The 18,512-nt window shown below is 46.3% G+C and overlaps 1 protein-coding gene across 1 annotated transcript; it reads right to left on the bottom strand.

The window, feature by feature from the left end:
- Positions 1–8,292: 8,292 nt before the first annotated feature.
- Positions 8,293–17,789, bottom strand: LOC120037280 (retinitis pigmentosa 1-like 1 protein). The gene is made up of 6 exons (XM_038983449.1): positions 17,662–17,789; positions 15,347–15,429; positions 14,420–14,801; positions 14,174–14,329; positions 13,906–14,030; positions 8,293–8,335 (listed from the first exon to the last, which is right to left on the bottom strand). Exons 1-6 carry the CDS (start codon positions 17,680–17,682, stop codon positions 8,293–8,295), a joined length of 810 nt encoding a protein of 269 aa, XP_038839377.1. The 5' UTR covers positions 17,683–17,789.
- Between the last annotated feature and the right edge of the window lie 723 nt (positions 17,790–18,512).

Raw genomic sequence — 18,512 nt, 5'->3', positions numbered from 1 at the left:
AGAATGTATATGTGTGGTCAACTCATTACCCATGTAAGCAGCCCAGTGGATTGCTCGGCGGTCCTTCTTGTCAAAAGCATTAATGTTGGCTCCTCTGGAGAGAAGCAGCATCACCATCTAACAGGAAAAGGAGAGAGAAACAAAACACAGACTGAGGAAAACTAAAGCAAGATCTGCTCAAATCTGGCGTCAAAGCCTCTCTTGAACAAACTCAAGCATACAACTAGGGCTGTGACGGTCATGGGACTTCCGGTGTCGGTGATTGACAAACGGTATGTACACAGTCATCGACATAACTGACAGCCGACGGACGGACGGGGGAAACATTAGCAAAGGAAAACATTAGAGTGTTTAGGCCTAACTGTCTTGCTCATAGCCGTGCGAGTCTCAAGTTAAGGGGAAGCTCATTTTCACCATAAAAAAATATATAAAGCATTCTATGCATCTTCACATTTACAGACTTTTGTAAGATAGCTGACTATTGCTAATGTGATTAGTAAATTGGATAGTCATCATTTAGGCTAATAATATAACTCAATCACTGTTCGCAAAATAACGTCTGTTCAATGCAGCGTGTGGTGGAGTAAGGCTAGGCTAGGCTATGTCAGATATGTTTCTCTTTACAGGATTTTTTCCCCCCTTGTTAAAATATTTTTTATCATGCAATTCTACTACACTTTATATGACTATAGAGATTAGCAGAATCTTTTTCAATATGACTTTAAAGTGGCACTGACCCAGGAATAAAGAAAGTGAATATGCACACTCACCAATGGCAAAAATACTGTTCGCTCAATTAAGTTGAGAATTTTGATAACTAAAAGACAGATTAGTCTTTTCATTGTCTTCTCTTTGAAGCAATAGCCAATTGCTTTCCAAACTATGTTAGCCTGAGATAGTGTTCAGTCTTTCGTGAGATGCACTGTCAGGCTCATGTAAGAAGTCATATTTACACTTGACCACGTCTGTGATCAGTGCAAAAAAAATGGACGTCCTTTAGCTCTGTCCGAACCTCCCCCTTCACCTTGAAAAAGAAAGGTTTGGGAAACCCTGCTTTAACAGGCTAAAACTATTTTAAACCGGTCTTATTTTGAGACTAAGCCTGCTCCAGCCTATAAGAACGAGGAGGAATGTCATAAAGTAAGTAGAACCAGATCATGAACTACAGTACTGTAAATTGACAGATACTGAACAAGGTGCATACGGCTGATGGAAGGAGGCATCTGTTCTTAAATTGCTGGAGCACAGAAAGGATGTGTCCAAAACACATCCTACCTTTCCCAATGATGAGTAAAGGCCGTTTGGCCTACCTTTCCCAATGATGAGTAAAGGCCGCTTGGCCTGCCTTTCCCAATGATGAGTAAAGACCGTTTGGCCTACCTTTCCCAATGATGAGTAAAGGTCGTTTGGCCTACCTTTCCCAATGATGAGTAAAGACCGTTTGGCCTACCTTTCCCAATGATGAGTAAAGACCGTTTGGCCTACCTTTCCCAATGATGAGTAAAGGCCGTTTGGCCTTCCTTTCCCAATGATGAGTAAAGGCCGTTTGGCCTACCTTTCCCAATGATGAGTAAAGGACGTTTGGCCTACCTTTCCCAATGATGAGTAAAGGCCGTTTGGCCTACCTTTCCCAATGATGAGTAAAGACCGTTTGGCCTACCTTTCCCAATGATGAGTAAAGGCCGTTTGGCCTACCTTTCCCAATGATGAGTAAAGGCCGTTTGGCCTACCTTTCCCAATGATGAGTAAAGACCGTTTGGCCTACCTTTCCCAATGATGAGTAAAGGCCGTTTGGCCTACCTTTCCCAATGATGAGTAAAGACCGTTTGGCCTACCTTTCCCAATGATGAGTAAAGGCCGTTTGGCCTACCTTTCCCAATGATGAGTAAAGGTCGTTTGGCCTACCTTTCCCAATGATGAGTAAAGACCGTTTGGCCTACCTTTCCCAATGATGAGTAAAGGTCGTTTGGCCTACCTTTCCCAATGATGAGTAAAGGCCGTTTGGCCTACCTTTCCCAATGATGAGTAAAGGCCGTTTGGCCTACCTTTCCCAATGATGAGTAAAGGCCGTTTGGCCTACCTTTCCCAATGATAAGTAAAGGCCGCTTGGCCTACCTTTCCCAATGATAAGTAAAGGCCGCTTGGCCTACCTTTCCCAATGATAAGTAAAGGCCGTTTGGCCTACCTTTCCCAATGATGAGTAAAGACCGTTTGGCCTACCTTTCCCAATGATAAGTAAAGGCCGCTTGGCCTACCTTTCCCAATGATAAGTAAAGGCCGCTTGGCCTACCTTTCCCAATGATAAGTAAAGGCCGCTTGGCCTACCTTTCCCAATGATGAGTAAAGACCGTTTGGCCTACCTTTCCCAATGATGAGTAAAGGCGTTTGGCCGTTTGGCCTACCTTTCCCAATGATGAGTAAAGACCGTTTGGCCTACCTTTCCCAATGATGAGTAAAGGCCGTTTGACCTACCCTTCCCAATGATGAGTAAAGGCCGTTTGGCCTACCTTTCCCAATGATAAGTAAAGACCGTTTGGCCTACCTTTCCCAATGATAAGTAAAGACCGTTTGGCCTACCTTTCCCAATGATGAGTAAAGGCCGTTTGGCCTACCTTTCCCAATGATGAGTAAAGGCCGTTTGGCCTACCTTTCCCAATGATGAGTAAAGGTCGTTTGGCCTACCTTTCCCAATGATGAGTAAAAGCCGTTTGGCCTACCTTTCCCAATGATGAGTAAAGGTCGTTTGGCCTACCTTTCCCAATGATAAGTAAAGGACGTTTGGCCTACCTTTCCCAATGATGAGTAAACTTGAGTGTATGCATTATAGATATGGGCTTCATAAAAAGTGTTACAAAGTGTTCTCTGTTCATCTTATCCATCCAGGTTTGGCCGGGGTAGGCCGTCATTGTAAATAATAATTTGTTCTTAACTGACTTGCCTAGTTAAATGAAGGTTAAATAAAAATATATGAAGTGCTTCACTATAAATACGTTTGACTATGTGGTTTGAAGTACTTTACCATTATCTTGCACAAACAGTAAGACTACTGTAGACAGAAATCAATGCAGTAATGTTTTATTAAATAAAGGCTCTGATTAAAATAGTAATAAAATCAGGCATTTGGCTAATTCTTCTTCCCAAAAGCTCCTCTGAATGGTTTGGAGACGGCTCTGGAGATAGCTCGTAACACCCTGACTATGAGAGGGCGTTTACGGGACTGGGACTCCTGGGGAGCAGGGGCCAGTGTGGTTGTCAGGTCCTCCTTGGGTGGGGAAGTGGATGGAACCTCTGGAACCTCACACTCAGCATCTGTGATAAGAATATTTCATAATCAGAAAATGAACGTGTGTGTTTGTCTGTCTGTCTGCCTGTCTATCCGTCTGTCTGTCTGCCTGTATCTGTAGTCACTGTTTTAACAAGCTGGCCATAGGGTGATACATCAATATGACATTATCGTTGCTTATCACTTACTCTGTGAAATACGAGTCTGGTAGGCAGCGCATCCTGTTCAGGGTGGCTCTTCGGTTCCCCTTTTGTCTTGAACAGCTGTTGACAAAACACATCAGGACAACTGAGCCTGTGTAAAATATATGGTATGCATCCCTAAATGCACCCTATTGGCTACGTAAGGCACTACTTTTGACAAGGGCCCATAGTGCTCTGGTCAAAAGTAGTGCACTATATAGGGAATAAGGTGCAATTTGGGACACAGACATTGACTCTCTCCCATGTGTATTAGGATTGTATTACAGCGGCCTCACTCAACCTCCTAAAGACAATGACAACAGCATTGTTCTAATGCTGAGAGACATTAGGTTTAGTTTAGTGAATCTGTAGGGTACATTTCAGCCCTGCCTTACAGAGGTCATCTCCAAACACTGAGCCCCCTACCTTCATCCTGATCTTTGGAATCTTGCCAATTTTGGGTAGGAAGCGCCACTTCCTGTTCTTCTTAGTCTCTTCCCCTCTGGCAGAGGGAAGGCGGGCCATGCCGTCAGCCTTTACATCAGCCGGGCTAAGGCCCCTGGCAGGGAATTCCTCAGTAGCATTAAGGTCAGCCACAACGCCATGAGTGATGTCACTTGCGGCATTGCTGGTGTCTAAATAAGAAGAGCAAGCTGGTGTGACTGACCTGGGTACAATAACTGGGAGAAGAGGACGCAACAATGGAAAGCAGTCACTGCGTTCCAAAAGGCATTCTCTTCCCTTTATAGTGCACAACTTTTGAACAGCGCCCATAGGGTCTGGCTCTGGTCAAAAGTAGTGCACTAAACATGGAAGAAGGTGCCATTTTGGACACAACCAGCAAAGTTCACATCATAAAACGCAATGTATTGAGCATCATGTTACAATGAAGTCCTATGCAGATGAAAAGAGGTACTTTCACTTACCACCCTCCATTGCAGACTTGGACAGATCAGTCAGACTGTCCATCACCATGTCTGTCATCAACTTGATGACCTGATGACCTGATCCAAAACCCTGTCAGCAGTGGGTGGCATAGGCCTACCCAAACACTGCCCCAGGAGTCTGCTAACAGAAGTGTGGGCAAAGCTGTAAACGAGCTCTGACGCATCGTCCTTTGACAGCTTCCTCAGTGCTGGATTTGGCAGCGCTGGTTGAGAGAGGCTTCTGTGGCCAGTCATGGATTGAAGCTGGCGTCTTATGGTTATCTCCTGAATGAGACCATGGACCTTTGCGATCAGGTTGCCAGACGCATCTTGAAGGGCTTCAATTGACAGAAGCCTATCCAGATTTTCTTCTGCTGAAGTCATCTCTGGGTCGTCTGTCTTCAATGTGTCCGTTATAGTTTTCACTATGATACCGGTGTCAGATATGTTAATTTCTTGTTGGCTCACAAGCGCTGACTGTGAACCTGTCTTGTACATTGCGTTAGAGGTATGACATTCTGTCCTTGTGATCTCATCGGCAGCGCTCATGTCAGGCAACAGGTCAAGGCTCTCCAGTAGAGAGTCTAACATGTTAGTGGCTATCAGACACTCCTCACTTGCATTCTGCCCAACAGATGAACTCTCAGAGTTGGCCAATCTGCACTTGATCACATTTAGGATCAAGCTGAGTGTCTTCTTTGCAGTTTTGCTAAAGCCTTCTTGGCTGAATGCCACTGTTAGGTCTTGTAGAGCCACAAGAGGTTCACTACTTTCACTCAATCCACAACCATGGAGAGGAGAGGCTCTCTTCAAACTGGTGTCGCTCACAACTGACATACTCCTGGTGGGCAGACTGACATCCTCACTGCATGTGTCAATTACATGGTGGTCTGTGGAGGAGCCACTCGAAGACACAAGGGCTTTAAACCTCTTAGTCAAACTGACTTTTGAAAATGGCTTCTCACTTCTCACAGACGGCGGGCGGCTTCTGTCCTTAAGAAGAGCAGTGTCAGGGGACTTCGAGCATCTGAGTGTCTAGTCCAGGACATCTTTGGCTGTGGTGACTGACACGGGTGGAAAAGACAAAAAGACGTTCAGTCTATCCTTTACTCTGTGGTACATGATTTGAGCAGCAAAAAATGAGTTGTCAAAGACAACTCTGGGATTGAGCTGGGACTGCAGCTTTTTCTCTCCTAGTGGGAAGGAGTCTGCGTCCTCCACTGTGTACTGGGATACACTTTCAAGGTCTTGCATGACCATATTCACTATATCTTCAGTTGTAGAAACCACATGGTGTGAGAAGGTGATGCTAGGCATGCTCTGTGGCAAAGAACAGTTGGCTTCGCTAGCAGCTCTGAGAATGGCCTCACGCACAATCTGTTTGGCCTTAGATCGGAACTCAGCACTGTGAAAGCTCTGGATGGAAATGTTAGAGGTTCTGCTGGCTGCACTACGAGATCGCGTGAGCGTGGCAATCTTGGCTGACGTCACGTCACTCGAAATGGTGAGGTCCTCCAATTTCGAAAGTATCAAGTCCAACTTCTGGTTGAAGTCGAAGGACGCATTTGACGTGTTCTCCCCAACGGAAGCGAAGCGGTCTTCCTTTGAAGTCTCCAACCTCAGCACCGAGATCACCTGTTTGATGACCCCTTTAGTGCAGGTGTCGAGGGTGAGCTGGTGGGCTGAGGCTGAGGACATAGAAGAGGTATTACTGTCTGTCTTCTGTACAGGAGATACCTCCACAGTGGTCTCAGTTACAAGTAGTCCAGTGTCATAGAGCTCAATTTGCACAGGAGTATTTTTTCCCTCAGTGAGAAGGTGAGAGGTGAAAAGCTTCCTCAGTTTGTCCAGGGTTTTGGTATAAATCTTCTGGGAACCTGAACTCACTTCCACCCAGAACATTTTGCGACCTGATTTCGTACGCATGGAGGCCTTATTGACCTCAAATACCTCATGCAGGTCAGAAATAATTCCACCAAATAGATCAGAGGATGCTTCCTCAATATTCTCCGTGGAAACACAGACAGACAGAACTTCCGACAGTTTCCCACAAGTGTCAGTTTTATCCAGCATGCCAGTATATGTCACAGCTGCATCCTGAATGACCTGAGTGATGCATTGCTCAGCTTTGACGATATACTCCTCCACTGGTTGACCATGGAGGATGTCAACTTTATCAGCAGGGAGCACCTTCTGAATACTCACATTCTCCTCTGATGGGCGTGGACTGTTGAAGATAATGCTCTCAGTGACCATGTTAGAGGAGGCGAGAGATGAGTCGAGAAGCAAAGACCTGTATATTATCGAGGTGGACATCTCCGGGTGCTTTATCATAGCAGCCTCCTCCAAAATGGCCGACGGGCCCTGGAGGACGTCAGAGATATCCATGTCCTCAATGGTCTCTACCAGAGACGATAGTAGGTCTCTGGCTGACAGGTTGGTAGGTCTCTGGCTCTCGAGCTCCGTTTTGATTGCTTGACAGACAGTTGCTGCAGCAACAGCAGCGCTACAACACAACTGCTTCAAGGTGGAGTCAGAAATAGATGATGACAGATCTGTCATGGACATGGTGGAGAGTTGACTCTCAAAGACAAAGGGTCTGAGTTTGACAGACACCTGTCTGACCAAGTCCCCAGCAAGAGCTCTCATGTCTATTGCTCCACTAGCTGAGTTGTAGGAGCAGGCACTCTGTGGCCTTGACGGGCTCCTGCTATCCAAAAATCCTGTTATCCCAAAAACCTCAAGTACAAGATCCACAACATCGGATGACACTTCTGTCATTCTGTTGTTGGACAGAAATTGACTTGGATGAATGGTGCCTGCATTCAGAGTCCAGTCGCAAATAGAGTTGTCGGACTGACTCTGGACTAGTGGAACTAGACAGGTTTCACTTGGACCTTGACCAAAGAGTTCTGCCATTTTGAGCAGAACTGATCTTAAGACCTTTGACTTGGAAATGTTCAGCAGTGGGTCGTTGTTGGACAGTCTGGTGGACGGTCTACTAGCCGATCTCTGAACAACTAGGCTTTGTACTTCTGCCGAAATGGCAGTGAGAAAATAGGTCAAGGGGCTGGTCGCTCGCTCCTTGTTTCCTCCGTTGGCTTTAGCCTTGAAGATGCTATCTATGATGATGACTATAACCTGTCCAGCCAGAGGACCCAATATGGCCTCAAGCTCCCTCTCTAACTCAAGGGGAGACTTGTGGCCATGCGCAATATGCTCTATGGCATGGGAATACATCTTAGCAGACACCATGCTTACCATCTCTTGGGCAAACTGCTGACTTGCTGAGATACTACCAGACAGCGGACCTAGAGTTCCCTGACTGAGACTTCGCATTAGCTCAGCCAATCTGGAGTTGAGAAGGTTCATAACCAACTCTACAATACCCATCATAAACCTGGTGTCCGTTGGTATTTTGACAGGTCTGTATTTCTCCCGTCTACTCCAACTGGACGACAGTACGATGTCACTCTGCGACTGGCCGCTCTGGACCATGTTGAAGACAGAATCCTCAGAGATTCCAAACACAGATCTCAGTGGTGCTGAGTGGGGTCTGTGTCTCATCTCTCTATCACCACCCTCAGGTGAGGAGACATATCGCTCTTCATCCTCACTCAGCAAGGAAGTCATGGACCTGCAGAAGGCACAACAGAAATGAATAGTACATGGTAACAAAATACAAAATATGATCCAAGAATTTGGAAGTATCTAAGTAGTATTTCTCACTAAGTGGATCTGGAATGGATATTTGTACCTATAACAAGGGACATGGGAATAATGTTTTTAGAAAGACCTACAAGAAGAGGAGGGGAAAGGGGTAAGTACCTATGAGAGGAGGGGAAAGGGGTAAGTACCTGTGAGAGGAGGGGATAGGGGTAGGTACCTGTGAAAGGAGGGGCTAGGGGTAGGTACCTGTGAAAAGAGGGGCTAGGGGTAGGTACCTGTGAGAGGAGGGGATAGGGGTAGGTACCTGTGAGAGGAGGGGATAGGGGTAGCTACCTGTGAGAGTAGGGAAAAGGGGTAGCTACCTGTGAGAGGAGGGAAAAGGGGTAGGTACCTGTGAGAGGGAAAGGGGGTAGGTACCTGTGAGAGGAGGGGATAGGGGTAGGTACCTATGAGAGGAGGGGATAGGGGTAGCTACCTGTGAGAGTAGGGAAAAGGGGTAGCTACCTGTGAGAGGAGGGAAAAGGGGTAGGTACCTGTGAGAGGAGGGAAAAGGGGTAGGTACCTGTGAGAGGAGGGAAAGGGGGTAGGTACCTGTGAGAGGAGGGGATAGGGGTAAGTACCTATGAGAGGAGGGGATAGGGGTAAGTACCTATGAGAGGAGGGGATAGGGTTAGGTACCTATGAGAGGAGGGGATAGGGGTAGGTACCTATGAGAGGAGGGGATAGGGGTAAGTACCTATGAGAGGAGGGGATAGGGTTAGGTACCTGTGAGAGGAGGGGATAGGGTTAGGTACCTGTGAGAGGAGGGGATAGGGTTAGGTACCTATGAGAGGAGGGGATAGGGGTAAGTACCTATGAGAGGAGGGGATAGGGGTAAGTACCTATGAGAGGAGGGGATAGGGGTAGGTACCTATGAGAGGAGGGGATAGGGGTAAGTACCTATGAGAGGAGGGGATAGGGGTAAGTACCTATGAGAGGAGGGGATAGGGGTAGGTACCTATGAGAGGAGGGGATAGGGGTAAGTACCTATGAGAGGAGGGGATAGGGGTAAGTACCTATGAGAGGTGGGGATAGGGGTAAGTACCTATGAGAGGAGGGGATAGGGGTAAGTACCTGTGAGAGGAGGGGATAGGGGTAGGTACCTGTGAGAGGAGGGGATAGGGGTAGGTACCTATGAGAGGAGGGGATAGGGTTAGGTACCTATGAGAGGAGGGGATAGGGGTAGGTACCTATGAGAGGAGGGGATAGGGGTAAGTACCTATGAGAGGAGGGGATAGGGTTAGGTACCTGTGAGAGGAGGGGATAGGGTTAGGTACCTGTGAGAGGAGGGGATAGGGTTAGGTACCTATGAGAGGAGGGGATAGGGGTAAGTACCTATGAGAGGAGGGGATAGGGGTAAGTACCTATGAGAGGAGGGGATAGGGGTAGGTACCTATGAGAGGAGGGGATAGGGGTAAGTACCTATGAGAGGAGGGGATAGGGGTAAGTACCTATGAGAGGAGGGGATAGGGGTAGGTACCTGTGAGAGGAGGGGATAGGGGTAAGTACCTATGAGAGGAGGGGATAGGGTTAGGTACCTATGAGAGGAGGGGATAGGGGTAAGTACCTATGAGAGAAGATGATAGGGGTAAGTACCTATGAGAGGAGGGGATAGGGGTAGGTACCTGTGAGAGGAGGGGATAGGGTTAGGTACCTATGAGAGGAGGGGATAGGGGTAAGTACCTATGAGAGAAGATGATAGGGGTAAGTACCTATGAGAGGAGGGGATAGGGGTAGGTACCTGTGAGAGGAGGGGATAGGGTTAGGTACCTATGAGAGGAGGGGATAGGGGTAAGTACCTATGAGAGGAGGGGATAGGGTTAGGTACCTATGAGAGGAGGGGATAGGGGTAAGTACCTATGAGAGGAGGGGATAGGGTTAGGTACCTGTGAGAGGAGGGGATAGGGTTAGGTACCTATGAGAGGAGGGGATAGGGTTAGGTACCTATGAGAGGAGGGGATAGGGTTAGGTACCTATGAAAGGAGGGGATAGGGGTAGGTACCTGTGAGAGGGGATAGGGTTAGGTACCTATGAGAGAAGGGGATAGGGGTAAGTACCTATGAGAGGAGGGGATAGGGTTAGGTACCTATGAGAGGAGGGGATAGGGTTAGGTACCTATGAGAGGAGGGGATAGGGGTAGGTACCTATGAGAGGAGGGGATAGGGTTAGGTACCTATGAGAGGAGGGGATAGGGGTAAGTACCTATGAGAGGAGGGGATAGGGGTAAGTACCTATGAGAGGAGGGGATAGGGGTAAGTACCTATGAGAGGAGGGGATAGGGTTAGGTACCTATGAGAGGAGGGGATAGGGGTAAGTACCTATGAGAGGAGGGGATAGGGTTAGGTACCTATGAGAGGAGGGGATAGGGTTAGGTACCTATGAGAGGAGGGGATAGGGTTAGGTACCTATGAGAGGAGGGGATAGGGGTAGGTACCTATGAGAGGAGGGGATAGGGTAGTACCTATGAGAGGAGGGGATAGGGGTAAGTACCTATGAGAGGAGGGGATAGGGGTAAGTACCTGTGAGAGGAGGGGATAGGGGTAGGTACCTATGAGAGGAGGGGATAGGGTTAGGTACCTATGAGAGGAGGGGATAGGGGTAGGTACCTATGAGAGGAGGGGATAGGGGTAAGTACCTATGAGAGGAGGGGATAGGGTTAGGTACCTGTGAGAGGAGGGGATAGGGTTAGGTACCTGTGAGAGGAGGGGATAGGGTTAGGTACCTATGAGAGGAGGGGATAGGGGTAAGTACCTATGAGAGGAGGGGATAGGGGTAAGTACCTATGAGAGGAGGGGATAGGGGTAGGTACCTATGAGAGGAGGGGATAGGGGTAAGTACCTATGAGAGGAGGGGATAGGGGTAAGTACCTATGAGAGGAGGGGATAGGGGTAGGTACCTGTGAGAGGAGGGGATAGGGGTAAGTACCTATGAGAGGAGGGGATAGGGTTAGGTACCTATGAGAGGAGGGGATAGGGGTAAGTACCTATGAGAGAAGATGATAGGGGTAAGTACCTATGAGAGGAGGGGATAGGGTAGGTACCTGTGAGAGGAGGGGATAGGGTAAGTACCTATGAGAGGAGGGGATAGGGGTAAGTACCTATGAGAGAGGGGATAGGGTAGGTACTTGAGAGGAGGGGATAGGGTAAGTACCTATGAGAGGAGGGGATAGGGTAAGGTACCTATGAGAGGAGGGGATAGGGGTAGGTACCTATGAGAGGAGGGGATAGGGGTAAGTACCTATGAGAGGAGGGGATAGGGTTAGGTACCTATGAGAGGAGGGGATAGGGGTAAGGTACCTATGAGAGGAGGGGATAGGGTTAGGTACCTATGAGAGGAGGGGATAGGGGTAAGTACCTATGAGAGGAGGGGATAGGGTTAGGTACCTATGAGAGGAGGGGATAGGGTTAGGTACCTATGAGAGGAGGGGATAGGGTTAGGTACCTATGAGAGGAGGGATAGGGTTAGGTACCTATGAGAGGGGATAGGGTAAGTACCTATGAGAGGAGGGATAGGGTAGGTACCTATGAGAGAAGGGGATAGGGGTAAGTACCTATGAGAGGAGGGGATAGGGTTAGGTACCTATGAGAGGAGGGGATAGGGTTAGGTACCTATGAGAGGAGGGGATAGGGGTAGGTACCTATGAGAGGAGGGGATAGGGTTAGGTACCTATGAGAGGAGGGGATAGGGGTAAGTACCTATGAGAGGACGGGATAGGGGTAAGTACCTATGAGAGGAGGGGATAGGGGTAAGTACCTATGAGAGGAGGGGATAGGGTTAGGTACCTATGAGAGGAGGGGATAGGGGTAAGTACCTATGAGAGGAGGGGATAGGGTTAGGTACCTATGAGAGGAGGGGATAGGGTTAGGTACCTATGAGAGGAGGGGATAGGGTTAGGTACCTATGAGAGGAGGGGATAGGGGTAGGTACCTATGAGAGGAGGGGATAGGGGTAAGTACCTATGAGAGGAGGGGATAGGGGTAAGTACCTGTGAGAGGAGGGGATAGGGGTAGGTACCTATGAGAGGAGGGGATAGGGGTAGGTACCTATGAGAGGAGGGGATAGGGGTAAGTACCTATGAGAGGAGGGGATAGGGGTAAGTACCTATGAGAGGAGGGGATAGGGGTAGGTACCTATGAGAGGAGGGGATAGGGGTAAGTACCTATGAGAGGAGGGGATAGGGGTAAGTACCTATGAGAGGAGGGGATAGGGGTAGGTACCTATGAGAGGAGGGGATAGGGGTAAGTACCTATGAGAGGAGGGGATAGGGGTAAGTACCTATGAGAGGAGGGGATAGGGGTAAGTACCTATGAGAGGAGGGGATAGGGGTAAGTACCTATGAGAGGAGGGGATAGGGTTAGGTACCTATGAGAGGAGGGGATAGGGGTAAGTACCTATGAGAGGAGGGGATAGGGGTAAGTACCTATGAGAGGAGGGGATAGGGGTAGGTACCTATGAGAGGAGGGAATAGGGGTAAGTACCTATGAGAGGAGGGGATAGGGTTAGGTACCTATGAGAGGAGGGGATAGGGGTAAGTACCTATGAGAGGAGGGGATAGGGTTAGGTACCTATGAGAGGAGGGGATAGGGGTAAGTACCTATGAGAGGAGGGGATAGGGGTAAGTACCTATGAGAGGAGGGGATAGGGTTAGGTACCTATGAGAGGAGGGGATAGGGGTAAGTACCTATGAGAGGAGGGGATAGGGTTAGGTACCTGTGAGAGGAGGGGAAAGGGGTAGGTACCTGTGAGAGGAGGGGATAGGGGTAGGTGCCTATGAGAGGAGGGGATAGGGGTAGGTACCTATGAGAGGAGGTGATAGGGGTAAGTACCTATGAGAGGAGGGGATAGGGGTAAGTACCTGTGAGAGGAGGGGAAAGGGGTGGGAGTTCGTGTGCTGCAAGTGGTTCTAGAACTGGTGCGCCTACTGGGTCCTCCACTAAAGCTGAATCTGACGCTGCGGCCAAGAGAGGTCCCTTCTCTTGCCTCATTACTTCCTGATCCAGAAGAGCTTGACGAATCAGAGAGCTCTATCTGCATGGTGAGGTCAAGGGCGGGAATGACCACAGTGGATGTAGACTCCATCACCCAATTTGTGATATCCATGCACCTGGCACTAAACTCATGTCTGCTCATCTGAAATGTTGAAAGACCATACAGAGTTAGTTTGTTAACGGAGCTGCACTGCTGCACCATGTGTTTACTCAAGCTAGTCAATTAAAGCAGTGGTTCAGGATGTTCCCCAATGCTGGAAAGGGGGGCCTGAGTGAAAAAGTTTGGGAACCTCTAAATTAAAGGTCCTGCACGATTTCCACCAATAAGAGTTTGGAATGTTTGGTCCATCTTACCAACATGAACTACTTTAGAAGTGACTATAACTCACCCCGGCACGCATATTCTCACTCAGCAGATTCCAATGGCTGAAAAGTAAATAAATAAAGGTACACAATTAAACTACATGACATTACCTCTATTCTCTTAGATTACGTTATGGATGGACCTCTACGGAACTAGGCCACATCCAAACATCCCTGATTGGTCATTTGGTCAGTTGAGTCCCTTGTATTTGCCCGAGACTCATCACCTCCTTCTCAAAACCCATTGGACGAGAAGGTCAAAAGGGAGGGCTTTCTCATCCAATGGGTTTTGAGAAGGAGGCGAGAAGAGAGGACGTGAGGAGTATGCAATTGAGATTGTCCCTATGGGTGCGTCCCAAATGGCCCCTATTCCTTAAATACTGAACTATTGTTGACCAAGGCTCTAATAGGGAACATATCTAGGGGATGCATGGGGAAGCCAAAGAGAAACTTACCCATCCTTCATGTCCTGCACAAAGGTGTGTAGGTCTGGGTAGCTTCTCTTTCCCCTGCTGAGGGTGAGGCTGGTCTGGGAGGCTGCAGCCTTGCGGGTCACGCTAGTGAAGGTCACCACTGCAGCCTGATGGGGACGACAGAAAGCAGACTTAGGCTGGAATTCAATCAAATTCGCCATAGCACTGTTAATGCAATGTCTGTTTACGAACTACTGTCTGCATGCACAAACAGAAATGTACACACACACTGTTATCTGGAAGCATTTACCTTTGCCACTCGTTCAGTCTCCTGGGATTGAGATGTCCCGGCTGTTTGTAGATCATCACTCTCCTGCATCACACTCTCTCCTTCGACCTCCAGTGTCAGAGTTGATGTGGCTGTCTTCAGATCAACCTGCTTCAACTCACTCTCACCTTTGGCCTCCTAGATTAGAAGACCTTTACTAGCTCAAGCTTTGAAAATTAATTTGTCATTTTAATCTTCAATGCGTCATTAAAACACAAAACATCATACCTCCTGTGACTGAGATGGGATGACAACGGCCTCGTCCAACTCACTCTCTCCTTCAACCTCCTGTGACTGAGGTGGGATGACAACGGCCTCGTCCAACTCAATCTCTCCTTCAACCTTCTGTGACTGAGATGGGATGACAACGGCATCGTCCAACTCACACTCTCCTTCAACCTCCTGTGACTGAGGTGGGATGACAACAGCATCGTCCAACTCAATCTCTCCTTCAACCTTCTGTGACTGAGACGTGCCATCTGTCTTCAGATCAGCCTCCTGCATCTCAATCTCTCCTTCAGCCTCTAGTGACAGAGTTTGGATATCTGTCTCTAGAACAGCCTCTTCCAACGTGGTCTGTCTCTCAACCTCTCTGTGATCTTTATCAGATCTAGATACAGAAAAAGGAATCTCTCTAAGGTCACTATAATGTGCTATAATGTGAGTGTGAGGATGTGTTCCAATTATAGAATTAGAATCATAGAAGTAGAATGAATCATTCTAGAATTAGAATAGAATCACTCGAATTATATGGTTCCAATACTCTGAGATGACTCGGCCTATCCAGAGGTATATACAGTATTTAGAGAATTTGGCAAACTTTTAGAAAGGACTCCATGTTAGCGCCTTTGAGCCTTTCATTTACCCAATAAGTCAATTATAAAATAGATGTTCAGTTACATATTATTGTTTAAAATGTCAATATTGCGCATGGGGAGCCAGCTCTCATATGGATATCTTTGATTATACTGTGTCATATAATGTATACATATTGATGTAAATGCAACATAATGCAGATAGATGTCCCATCTCTCTAAATACATGGCTTTGGGCCTACCTCTCCATAGGACCTTTGACCTACTACAGAATCTGTATTTGTAGACCTATGTGATCCTGTAACCAGTCACAAATGTGTCATTAGTGTAAATCACTTACCTGTCTTCCTTCATAACATCACCGTCATTGATGGGGTCATCCAGGTCTATGAGGGTGAGGTCATTCCCACTGACCTCTGACTCCTGAAAGACAGCACAAAGTCATGTTTGGATGTCACCTACTGTGTCGCCTTTAGCCGTGTTGAAAACAACTGGGAACTCTCTGACTTCCGACTTCAGTGTGTTCAAGACAACCGGGTGGAAAAAACTAACTCCGACAGGGAAAAATCGTTTTCAACAGTCATCCAACTTGGATTTCCAAGTCAGAAGCAGCGCGGCTTGGCGTGTGATGTTTCGGAGGACTCCTGACTCGACCTTTACCTCTCCCGAGCCCATTGGGAAGTTGCAGTGATGAGACTAGATCGTAACTACCAATTGGATATCACAAAAAAATGACAAAAAATTTAAATTAAATAAAGTCGGAAACTCTGGCATCTTTTTAGAGCTCCAACTTTCCGACCTAAAGACCATGGAAGTCATGATTTGACCAAGATCACTTGCCTTGAAAGCACCATTAACCCAACACTCATTGTCACATCATAATGCATCATATGCATAGAAATAGAATCACCAGAACATCATGTCAGGTGTACAGTTCAGTTTACCAGTCAAATTGCCATGGTCAGAGGCTCTATCCTTTCTAGTGATTCTATTTCTACGGTCACATCATAATGCATCATATCTATGCTTGTGTCCGAAATAGCACCCTATTTCCAATATAGTGCACTTCTTTTGGCCGGAGCCCTATAGAGTGCCACAGTAATGAGTCAAAATCCCCATAAAACCTAGTAGTCAAACAGGGAAATGGTTCCAATCGTTTTCCCACCATACATTTTTCCCATAGTGGATTTTAGAAACACTTAAAATAAGGGCTGTGTTTCAGGTAGGCTTACCATTTTGATAACTGTGTAAATCTCTCTAGGACAAGGTGACTTTTGTCAATATATTCGCCTGTATTTACCCCCCCAAAATGAAATGCTAATTAGCTGCTAATGTGGCTATCATAAAGAATTTCAAATGCCACGATGATCATGCTGATCGAGGCAAAGGTAAGAATCTCTTGACTAACTATCTAATGTTAGCTAAATGTAGTAATTAATAAATTGGCTACATTTCTTTAAATGGACAATTCTGTGAACTGTTTAGTGCAAGTTTTAAATTGACACAATACCTGTTAGCAAAGGTGTCAGCTAGAAATTACGTTTAGGAGCTTGCAGGGATTTGTAGTTTTGCATGTCTACTTTGATGCTAATTAGACATTTCGAATCTGAGAGTAAATAGAGCCAAATGTATTGCTAAAAGTCACCTTGTCCATGAGAGCTTTACATGGTTATAAAAATGTCACACCACGGTAAACCCACATGAAACACAGCCCTTGTTTTATGTGTTTCTAAAATCGCCTATGGGAAAAATTAATGGTGGAAAAACGATTGGAACCATTTCCCTCCCTGTTTGACCGCTAGGTTTTATGGGTATTATGACACCTCCACTGTGGGGCTATATAGACGGGTTGGTTGTTTAGCAACAACACTGGCAAGTAACTGTGGGTAAAATAGACAGGGTAAATAGACAGGGTTTGCTTAGAATGTTGACAACATGTAAACTATATTTAGTCTCTAAATGTTAATTGCAAACAAATACATTTGCATAATGAGCACTTGCTAGCTGAGGTTTAGAGTCATAACAAGATACACGCATTCCGGCCATTGATGAGCACGCATGTTTTTCGTGACGTCAGCCAACCAGTGTATGTATCTTGGTCAAAAGTAGTGCACTAGCCTACATAGGGAACAGGGTGCCATTTAGGACGGAAATGTGAAGGTGGTGTCATAATAACCTTTGACCCTAGTCCCCCATTTGACCCACAACAGATTCTACTGTACCTTTAGCCAACTCTCATGACTCCCCGGCCATAGACTTTGTAGTTTGATATTACAGAATGAATAGCACATAATTTTATTTATTTAACAATATTTAATCCACAGTAATTAATATAAATGGGGATTTAAAAATAATTATAAACTGGGTGGATCGAGACCTGAATGCTGATTGGCTGAAAGCCATGGTATATCAGACTGTATACCATGGGCATGACAAAACGTGTATTTTTTACTGCTCTAATTATGTTGGTAACCAGTTATAATAAATAGCAATAAGGCACCTCGGGGATTCGTGATATATGGCCAATATACCACATGGCTACGGGCTGTGTCCTAGCACTTCGGGTTGCGTCGGGCGTAAGAACAGCCCCTAGCCGTGGTATATTGACCATATACCACAACCCCTTGGGCCTTATTGCTTAAATAACATGCCTACCTTGAACTCTTTATTCTCCATGTCCTTGCAAAATCAGTACATTTCCTTGCCAAAATGAACGCTCCTCCAGCACTAGCGAGAATCACTGAACTGCTCCCGCGGTTTCTCATCAGTTTCAACGTGTATCAGTGATGACGTAACAATGCTGTACAGATTTGACGCACTTCCAATCTCGTGCTGATGCAACGCTCTGTGCGGTTGTAAATTCACGCATGGAAATACTGCGAGTTGTAAACAAATGTAGGCTACTATTGCCTTTAAAAATGTAATGTTGTGGACGCAATGCAAAATAAAATAGAATATATAACCCACACCGATAACCCAGAGTTCATCATTAAATAACATTTATTACTCATAAAATATACAGCAAACTTCAGATACTGAAAGAATTCATGGGAGTTTTGAATTCAGTCACTATTTCATATGTACGTGCTAGTTTCATCCGTTTAAAAGAATGATAATGACACGAACAAACCTGTGAACCTCTTGTTGCTGATTTGGTGAACATAGCAAATGTATTGCACATATTTCCAGTTAAAATGATTTTCAAAAAGAGACAAAAACTGGGATTTGAACATGCAATCACATACAAGGATTGAGTGGTTTCATTTTTTGAAGAAGTTAAAGCAAGCAAAACCTGTTAAAAAACATTGATTATAAGACCAAAGACAAATAATATAGATATTTATTTTCCAACAGAAGAAAATCTAATTGCTGCTGTCCTACCATTGGTTTACAGTGTTTCTCCTCTCCAAGGGAGACATGTTTTCCACCTCACATGCCTCGGGATAGTATCAGTGCTTTTCACAAACGTTGTAGTACTTAGTGTGCATCATTGTTTTCGCTCATAC

The sequence above is a fragment of the Salvelinus namaycush genome, unplaced genomic scaffold, assembly GCF_016432855.1.
Source record: "Salvelinus namaycush isolate Seneca unplaced genomic scaffold, SaNama_1.0 Scaffold167, whole genome shotgun sequence".
NCBI classification, from domain to species: Eukaryota; Metazoa; Chordata; class Actinopteri; order Salmoniformes; family Salmonidae; genus Salvelinus; species Salvelinus namaycush.
This window is presented reverse-complemented; position numbering and strand designations above follow the sequence as displayed.

Coding starts and splice junctions, on each gene's coding strand:
- LOC120037280 (XM_038983449.1), bottom strand. CDS start 17,682: ATGGAGAATAAAGAGTTCAAG. Junction 14,330..14,419: donor TCCCATCTCAGTCACAGGAG/GTATGATGTTTT, acceptor CTTCTAATCTAG/GAGGCCAAAGGTGAGAGTGA. Junction 8,336..13,905: donor GTGCAGGACATGAAGGATGG/GTAAGTTTCTCT, acceptor CTCCTCTCACAG/GTACCTACCCCTAGCCCCTC.